Source organism: Dasypus novemcinctus, chromosome X, assembly GCF_030445035.2.
Source record: "Dasypus novemcinctus isolate mDasNov1 chromosome X, mDasNov1.1.hap2, whole genome shotgun sequence".
NCBI lineage: Eukaryota > Metazoa > Chordata > Mammalia > Cingulata > Dasypodidae > Dasypus > Dasypus novemcinctus.
In genome coordinates, this window is record NC_080704.1 from 29,647,281 (window position 1) to 29,657,431 (window position 10,151).

At 42.7% G+C, this 10,151-nt stretch overlaps 1 protein-coding gene across 1 annotated transcript; it reads left to right on the forward strand.

Annotated features, from left to right (window-relative positions):
• The first annotated feature begins 2,571 nt into the window (after positions 1-2,571).
• LOC101422024 (melanoma-associated antigen B18-like) lies at positions 2,572-3,609 on the forward strand. The gene has a single exon (XM_004482255.1). It carries the CDS (start codon positions 2,572-2,574, stop codon positions 3,607-3,609), a length of 1,038 nt encoding a protein of 345 aa, XP_004482312.1.
• The last annotated feature ends 6,542 nt before the right edge of the window (positions 3,610-10,151 follow it).

Below are 10,151 nucleotides of genomic sequence, written 5' to 3' on the forward strand. Positions count from 1 at the left end.
TGATGGTTAATGTCACATGTCAACTTAGATAGGTTATGGTGTCCAGTTGCTTGGTAAAGCAAGCACTGGCGTGATTGTTACTGTGAAGTAATTACTAGATGGATTTACATTTATAGTCAGTTGATTGCATCTAAAATCAATAAAGGAGATTGCCCCAGCCGTAAAAAGTCTCATCTAATCAATTGGAGACCTTAAAAGCCAGAACTGAATCAAAAAGAATTTCTGCTTCTACTTCAGCCAGCCAGCTTCTCCTGGGGAATTCAACTTTCCCCCTTCATTAGAGCTTCCCAACTTACAGCTTTGCCCCATGAAATTCAGACTTGCCAATCCCACAATCACAGGAGCCAATTTCTATTACTACACAATCTCTCTCCCTCTCCCTCTCCTTCTCTAGCTCCCTTTCTCTTTCCCGTTGGTTCTGTTTCCCTGGAAAGTCCTACTATAGAGGCCCATTACACTAAATGGTCAGGGAAAAACCAACCACTCTTTTATGTAAAGTCTTACATATCACTTGACACAAAGACCAGATGAAGTTGTTCTAAGAAAGAATGCTTAAGTCAAGCTCACTGACACAGAGACAAATATCCTATATAGCAGTGAATGAAATGAAAAAATAGGCTGTGTCCAAGGAAGGAAAAGATGATAAAGAAGATACATTAGAAGGAAGCAGATGTGGCTCAAGTGATGGAGCTTCTGCCTGCCATGTGGGAGGGCCAGGGTTCGATCCCTGGGGCCTCCTAGTGAAAAAAAAAAAAAGAAGAGAAAGTGTGCCCATGAGGCAAGCCAGTGTCCACATGGTGAACCAGTGCCCTGCACAAGTGAGTCACGCAGCAAGATGATGACATATCAAGGGAGAGACCAGGGGAGAGTCAAGGTGAGGCACAGCAGAAACCAGGAACTGAGGTGGTACAGTTGATGGGAAACCTCTCTCCCCATCAGAGGTCTCCAGGATAGAATCCCGGTGAATCCTACAGGAGAAAAAATGAGAAGACAATACAAAAAGCAAAAACAGCAGGGCAGGAGGAGGGGAAGGGGGGAAAATAAATAAGTGGATAAATCTTAAAAAAAAAAAAAAAGAAGATATGTTAGAAAATAAACTGTGAATTTGAATTCACTATGTTAACAAATAGAAAAAGGAAGCTTTGATCATGTACAGGGGTGAAGAAAAGCATTTGATAAAAATTCAAGACCAGTTCAAAGTAATAACACTTTTAAAGCTTATAGTAGAAGGGAATTCCCATTTCCTAAAATCTACAACAAAAATACTTAAATGTGCAATGTTACAAGCATTCCCAATAAATTCCAAAACAAGACACAGAAATATGGTACAGCCTCTAATATTCAAACCTGGCCTAGAATACAAAGCATACAGAAAAATAAAAATATAAATAATAAGTATGAATAATTAAAAGAAAGAGATAACATGATCCTCTAAAAAATCCAAAGGGACTGGCAAACAAAACATTCAAATGTATAAGAAATATCAGAAACCAGGTGTATAGAAGATCTCAATAGCAAAATCAGGAGTCTGGTCCCACAAAACCAAAGACTAATAAGAACATATAAGGGAAAATACACCATTCAAAACCGAACAATACCCAAAATATACCTACAAAGAAACCTGACAAAAATCTACATTATCTTTATAGAAGCAACTATAAAAATTTACTGCTAAGTTTAGGTGAAAGAAGTCCCCAATACAGCAATATAATACGTTTATTCATGGAAAAAAGAATACTGAAAAGATGTCAATTGTCCTTAAATTACTTACAGATTCGGTGCCTTATCTGAAGAGAACAGCTTCAGGTCAGCTGAGTGTAGGGATCTAGCACCCACTGGCAGTCAAAGCGAAACACTGAGGGAGAACTGAGCTGTTCACCCAACACCCGCTACTAGCCCCACCCCCAACAGAATGAACCGCCCCTGCTGAGAGCCCTGGGAGACCCCAGGTGGGGTTGAACGGAAGTGCCTCAGCAAGACTTCCTTCCGGCGCCGCCTGCAACTGAGAGGCCCTGAAGCCTTGTCTTCGAGGTGTGGCCTCAGGTCAACAGAGAGAGAAGTCCCAGGCCGCGGCAGGTGTTAACGTGAGTATCCTGGGTTAGAACTGCAGGACACTCCCCCGAACGCACATACCACTTTCCGAAAGAGAACAGAGAGGGTGCGACAAAGCCCCAGCCCCTACTGTTGGTTCTGGGAGGCCCAAGGCATAGCTTTTAGGCCCAAAACACCCTTTCGGGTTCCCCTTAGGAGTCTGTGGGAAGTGAGACCTTTCTCTGAGAGGCGTGGCTGCAGTGCAGGAGAGGGCGGCGCCACGGGATGAGTCAGAAGTCAAGGTGAGCACCCTAAGTGAGAACTGAGGTGTCCAGGCCCCACAGAACAGAGGCGGCCGCAGTCCCGCCCCGCTTCTGCCCTGTGGGCTCCTAGAGTACTGCCCTCAAGGGAACCTGCCGAGGCAGCCGTTCTTGGAGCCAAGATAGTATCTCCCTACTGAGGCTGTGCCCACCATCTCATCCTCCCTCTTCTAGGATCCCAACTGCTTGCACTCCTGCCAGCTGTCTCTGACCAGTCATCATGCCTCGCGGTCAGAAAAGTAAGCTCCGTGCCCGTGAGAAACGCGACAAGGCCCGAGGTGAGACCCAGGGTCTGGGGGGTGCTCAGGCCAGTGCAGCAGCAGAAGAGCCTCCCTCCTTCACCTCTAATCCTTTGGGGGACATAAACCAGAATTCACCTGCTCCTGGCACACCCAGCACTCCTAAGGTGCCCCAGGGAGTCCATTCAGCCACCACTACTTCTGCAGCTATTTCATGCACAAATTCAGCTGAAGGTGCCAATAGCCAAGATGAGAGTTCAGAATTCTCTCAGGTTGCTGAGACCTTATACAAAGACCCTTTAAACAAGAAGGTAGTTTTGTTGGTGCAGTTCCTACTGCAGAAGTACCAAAAGAGGGAGCCGATTACAAAAGCAGACATGCTGAAGTTTGTTATCAAGAAGTACAAGCATCACTTCAACGAGATCCTCAAGAGAACCTCTGAGCACATGGAGCTGGCCTTTGGTGTTGACTTGAAAGAAGTTGATCCTATCAGGCACTACTATGCCCTTGTCAGCAAACTAGACTTCTCCATGGATGGACCATTGAGTGATGAAGAGAACATGCCCAAGACTGGCCTCTTGATGATTACACTGGGCGTGGTCTTCATGAGAGGCAACTGTGCCCCTGAAGAGGAGATTTGGGAAGTGCTGAATATGATGGGGGTATATGCTGAGAAGAAGCACTTAATCTATGGGGACCCCAAGAAGGTCATCACTGAAGATTTGGTGCAGCTAAAGTACCTGGAGTACCGACAGGTGCTCAACAGTGATCCTCCACGCTATGAATTCCTGTGGGGTCCAAGGGCCCATGCTGAAACCAGCAAGATGAAGGTTCTGGAGTTTTGGGCCAAGATCCATGATACGGTACCCAGGGCCTTCCCATCCTGGTATGAAGAGGCTGTAAGAGATGAGGAAGAGAGAGCCCAAGCCAGAATGGCAGCCAGGGCTCGAACCGCTGCCATGGCCAGTGCACGTTTCAGGGCCATGTCTAGCACCCTTTCCAGGCCAAGTGAAGTCTAAGACAGATTCTTCACTTTTTAGCTCTAAAGGGATATCAGCATACTAAGTAATAGAGGGGCAGGGTAGGGCTGGAGAGAACATAGCGTAATCACCTTTGTGTTCCCGTTCTATTTGGATAACTTGAAATTTTACCTTTCTTTCCTTTTTTAGGTTATGTTTCAAATACTAAAGTCTGAGGCAGAGTCTTTTTCTTTGTAGAAGAAATGGGTAGTCAACATCCTAAGTAGTGGAGGGCCAGGGTGGGGCTGGAAGAAACACAATGTCTATTACCTTTGTGTTCCTGTTTTATCTTTATTTTTTGGTCCCTTTTTTTTTTTTTTTTTTTTTTTTTTTTTTTTAAGATTTTTATTTTTATTTATTTAATTCCCCTCCCCTCCCCCGGTTGTCTGTTTTCTGTGTCTTTTTGCTGCGTCTTGTTTCTTTGTCGGCTTCTGTTGTGGTCAGCGGCACAGGAAGTGTGGGCGGCGCCATTCCTCTGCAGGCTGCTCCCTCCTTCGCGCTGGGTGGCTCTCCTTATGGGTGCACTCCTTGCGCGTAGGGCTCCCTACGCGGGGGACACCCCTGCGTGGCAGGGCACTTTTTTTGGTCCCTTTTAATAGAAGGTTTACATAGCTTCAGAATGTAAGTTTGTAAGCGAATTTATTTACATATCTGTTGTTGTTTTATAAGTGTAAGAATAGGAGTTTTGTTACCTGTTAAAACAAGTTTGGAAATCTTACTTCATATTCAGTAATCCATAACAAGAAAACATGACTTCAGAACAGGCATTTCCTTGGGAATGTGAAAGAACTCAGCAATAAAATTGTTGGGATCAAGAAATAGGGAGGGGGGAGTAAAAAACGGTCAGTGCTTGGTTTCCTATATGCATTTTAGTCTGTTCTGTAAAAAATAAAAGATAAATACCAGGATTTGCTTGGCTTATTCAAGAATGTAAGCAAAATAAAAATTATATCAACTAGAACTCATGCTCACTGGCTCATTTGGTACACAAATATTAATTATCTGCTCTTTGAAACTCCCTGTATTAGAAATGGGGAAACTGGATAGAAAACACCCACTCCCTACCCTTAGAATTTTACAGTTTAGGAGCAGAATCTTATGGGGAAGACTATAAAATACACTCAAAGACCTAAAGAGCAAGTAAAAGAAGTAAGGAGGTAAGTGGGGATTGGAACAGGGGAGTGGGGGTAGAGAAGAGGGTATCCAGAGGAAAACATTGGAGTGCAAATGACCCAAGTTGGGGCTTTCAGCCAAACCCCAAGAGGTGTGACTCCAAGCTGAGAGACAAAACCCTGGAATGTAAAACTGCTCTTACTTTGGGATGGCATATAAATAAGAGAGAAATCTTCACTGAGGCAGGAATAGAAAGTGTTCTTGCCCCAGTGCAGTGGAACATGGTATACAAACTGTTTGATGTAGTCCTGTCCGTGAAGTTTCTGAGAAATAAAAGTGATAATCCTTTGAAGTGAGAAGCCCAGAAGCTACTGGGCTGGAACTCTTTGCCTGTTAGAGACAGAGCTTGCACCATTATAAGAGCATTTTAATTAGGTTATCTTGAGCATAATTTGGCAAGCTCTAAGCAAGAACTAGATTTTTAGTGGGAGTGAAATAAATGAAAATATGCATGGTTTAGATGGAAAACCAGCTGAGAAGGAGGGAAGTTTTTGGTCCTTGACACAAATTCTAGAAGCACTGAGCTGCAACTAACTAGGCAATACTCCTCTACACCTAAATTAAATAACATATGCTCTAATGGTGAAATTTTATTTAGTTTTACTTGCTAAGCAGCACTGTTGGCTGGTTTGGTGTTATTTGTCCTAGAAAGCTGTGTATACTCCAGCATCTAAATTTAAAAGAAAAAAAAAAACTGTCCAGAGAGAAGGGGAACTGCATCATATGGGGTCAAAATTAACATAGCAGTAACGGCCACTCGTTAAATTCAGTATTTGCCAATCACCGTACCAAGTGTTTACATGTATTACATATATTCCAACAGTCCTACAGATTGTGACTCACTTCACAGATGAAGGACTTGTGATTTTCTCAAGTTCACAGGGCTGGTAAGTGCTAGAGCTGGACAAGACCCTTTATATGTGTCTAGAGCACTCATTGTTTTAGTTCCTCCCAGTCGGAGGTCGACCTTCTAAATCTGAATTCACTTTCTTGCTACTCCAAAGGATATCTCAGGCAATAAAAGTGAAGATCCTGTAAACAAAATACTAAAAGCCATCCTGAAGAAGGAAAGTTAGCATGAGAGTAAGGCCCAATTTGGGGATTGTCTGTGGGTCCTGCTGCTCCTGGCCCTAGGTTTCCTCGAGACCTGACTCTACTCAGATGCGAGCACATGAGCCCTGTCCCACCATTTTATTGCATTACAGCACCTACCCCTGAGTCTTTCCCAGGTGTCCTCCTGCCCAAACTGGAACCTGACATGCTGACCAATTCTTCACTGTCTCCTTTTCTGAAGACTGCAATCTGCTCCCTCTGATACAGGCAGTCAGTAATCAACTGCCATCCCCTTGACTTAGAGCATTCCAAGCCCTCAAGATGTCCCATGGAGGTCCCATCTCTTGCAGTGAAACCCTGACAGTGAGTTTAGACACCTGATTACTGCCCCTCCTTCCCTGGGCAACTCCATCATCTTTTCAAAGTATATTACAAATGGGCTAGTGATTGGTCTGATTTCTGAGGGTGTGCATAGTATACTGGTTCTTAGTATTTAACTGAAGTTTAGAGAAACGGTTTGGAAAGAACGCAGATGTTTTCCGCTGGATATTAAAGGCGTGTGTTATTTGAGACTGATCACATACACAGATGAGTGAGTTAACCTAGATGGCCAAAACCCAAAGCCTCCCTTGTAAGAGGCAGATAAGGGAAGATTACTGAAATCACTGTGGAGCAAACATCTACTGAGTATGAATTTCTCACAACACTGGAATTCTTCTAGGAGGTGGGGAAAAAAAAATTTTTAGCAGGCATCCTAGCTTTGATTAGTAAGGATAAAAATGTTCATCATCCATATTCTGTCTCTTATCTTGCCCGAAAGGAAAATCCTGTGGTTTTCCTTATGACTAATGGTACCTGTAAGAGAGTTCTGTGAGTTCCTTCTTATTAAGGGTTGCCTGGACTCACAAGTTAAGATTTGGACCATGCACTGGTAGAAAGGAATACATTCTCATCCTATTGAGATGCCAGAATTTATTGTAAAGATCAGTGGAGAAAGCGGATATTGAGTAAAGATGGCAAATCCTCCTAGCTGAGATTTTACTGGATCCTTTTGAAAATTAGATGTGATCCAATAGGAAGTACTTGTCATATAGCAGGCTCTCAATTTGGAGAATTTAGCCTTCTCAGAAACTGCAGGAAATCAAGAGAGTTGCTGTCATAAATTCCAACACTTGCTCTTTATTGAACACCTATTATGTAATAGTTTATGGGGGAGACTACAAGGGCTCATCCACATCCTGTGTTGCTCTCCTTCGTGAGCTCATCAGGAGCCTACCTTGCCCAGTGTTTAGGAAGTGTCCTGTAACTGAAGGGGACCCTCATGAGTTTCCTGGGTTCTTTTTGCCCAGCACAGAGAAGTGGAATCCACATCAAGGTTTGGTCACACAAGGGAAAGAGTTTAGTAAGCAGCAGAGGTCGGGAGATAAAGTCTCAGATCAGCCTCCAAGAACAGCAGTAGTAACATTATATTGACCTGTGTAGGGCTCTAGAGTACAAGGTGCTGGGTTACAAGATTAGCATGTGGAGAGGACTTGCATCGTGCCCATGCTCTATAGCACTACAGGCTTTAACATGCTTAGTCATACATTGCATGAACAGAAAATGGTATCCAAATCTCACCCAGAGATGGAGAATTTACTATTATAATGACCTAAAATTCAGCTAAGTTCATTCAACTACCCTACTGAGTCCTCACTACAAACTGGAAAGTTACTAACTATATTCTATTCTAATTGATTGGCTATTGCTGCAAGGCTAAGATTAGCTTAACAGGGCCTAAGAAAGGAAGACAGAAGTTGGGTGGGGGTAGTTCTTACAAACGGTCCTTATATAGCTAGCCATTGCCACTAAAATATGAGCAAAAGCAATGTTTGTCACTTAGAGGCCAAGACTTTCGAGAACCTATGTGCCACTTCCATGCTGTTTCGTTCAGCAGCAAAAATAGAAACCCCAAGTTGAAATGTGGAACCACATGATGGAAATAGCCTGGATCCCTGGTCACTTGTCAGTGAAGAGTCCCTGCCAATCTACAGGGAGAAATAAACTTTTGTTGTGTTAACCTGCTCAGATTTCACATTCTGCCTGTGGCATGATACCATTTCTGTGATTAGATGAACTTAAATATTTTCACGACAAAATAATAATACATATATTCCAGTTGCAAAAGAGTTCTAACAATACAGTTAAACCAAACTTCCCCATCTTTACAAAGTCCCTCCAAAATTCATCCTGTTCTGTGGAGTGAGTTACTACAGCGGTGCATCATGGGAACACAGGTTCAGGGCACAACAGAAACTTTCAGTAAATGATCCCTTTATTGTGAATAGAGTCCAGAAAAGGCAAATCTCCTTGTCATGTTCATAGTACAAAAAATCCAAAAGAGTAGGGGAAGAAGTCCCATCATGGATGGTCTGGTCCCCAGGGGTGGCTGAAAACTGCTTGGGGGGGGGGGGTGGTCAGAGAGGTGGCAGCTCCACCCACCCACTGCACTGTACCCCAGAGGAGAGACCAATCTATATTGAGTGTGACTCTTACCCACCTTGGGGTGGGGGTGGGGTTCCACTTGTAGCAAAGCCAGGAGTACTGAACCGTAGAAGAAACTCAAAACCGGTACTCCAGAGAGATGGATGAACAGTTTTATCACACGTGGGCCGAGAGGAGAGTCAATCTCCAAATTCTCAGCTCCATTTTTCAGTTTTCATAGGTTTATATAGGATTTCAGGTGGGATCAGCATAACTTTTGCTCATTGGCTAATGCGTTGCTAGGCAAAATTTTGCAAGCAGGGTTACAGAGGTAGAATGCAGCTGCAAGGCCGTGCTTTCACAGGCTGATTTACAGAAGCAGGGGCAGGGGTGATTTGTTAAGTATTTTTGTAAGGTTATGCTTTTTATTTCTCAACACACTTAAAATTCCTCTTCTGATAAGCATCTGAGGTTGCTTATTCCCCGATTCCAGGTTTAAGGTCTTTCTAGGACTTTTCATTAGACTTAACATCTCCCCCAGGATGTGGAATGGCACACTATGGAAAAGGAGGCAGGGGAAGCAGAAGGCCAGAGAATGGACACTTTGCCTGTTTGTGACTTCACCAGAGAAGGAGGTGGAGGTAGGTGAGGTCTAGGCAGTGGCTGCTTAACAGGTGTCTGTGAATTCCCTAACTCTGTCCTCGAGTTAACCACAAGTAATAACCTGGTATATATTTACTTAAAGATATATTCTAAGCCTTTTCATATATATATGTTCTACAAATAGATATTGTGATTTTTTTCTAACCATATATGGATAACAATGTACATTGTTCTGCTACTTGTCTTGTAACTTAATTAATGAATGCAGGATCTTTCCATGAAAGTACATATTGATCTACCTCACTCTTTTAACTACTCCCTAGAATTCTAAAGTATGTATGTGTCATAATTAGTTTAGCTATTCTCCTCCTGATAGACACATAAGTTGTTTCCCATTTGTTGCAATGAATAATTGGGCTGAAATCAAAACTGTGAACATAGAATATTGGGCAGTGGTGTATGCTTTCTTATGTGACATATAAAGTGGTTTAAAGTGGGGAGGGGTGAAAATTGTAAATTTTCATAAATATTGCTGAAATTCCATTCCAAAAATGCAGAACCAATTCATATTCTTTCCAATTAATGTGTGTGAATGCCTTACATCCTCATCATTTATTTTATCAATCTTTTAGACATTGGTCAAATTTTGGGATGAAAGGTATTGTTTCACTATTTTAATTATTTCATTTTTTCACATTAGGTTAAGCAGAAAATTAAATTAATCTCTCACCCATTGTGTTAGTTTCCTAGGGTTGCCCTAACAAATTACCAAAAACTTGGTGGTTTAAAAACAACAAAAATTTATTCTTACACAGTCCTGGAGGCCAGAAGTCTGAAATCAAGGTGTTGGTAGGTTGGTTCCTTCTGAAAGCTCTGAGGAAGAATCTGTTCCAAGCCTCTCTCCTTGCTTCTGGTGGCTGCTTGCAATCCCTGTTCCTTGGCTTGTACCTGCATCACTCAAATCTTTTTCTTCACATGGCCTTCCCCCTGTGTCTCTGTGTCAAATCAATCTCTCTCTCCTTTCTCATAAGGAGAGCAGTCATTGGGTTTAAGATCTACCCTAAATCCAAGATGATACCGAGATCCTTAACTTAATTACATCTGCAAAGACCCTACTTCCAAATAATGTCACAGCTACCAGGGTTTAGGACTGGGATATATCTTTTGGGGAGCACTATTTAATCTGCTACACTGATATCAAGCTGGGTTTATGCAGTGATGTCTTGAGTACTAGGATTCTTCTAGGCATG

Bases quoted from the DNA above. Each gene is read 5' to 3' on its own strand.
- LOC101422024 (XM_004482255.1), top strand. From the start codon at position 2,572: ATGCCTCGCGGTCAGAAAAGTAAGCTCCGTGCCCGTGAGAAACGCGAC.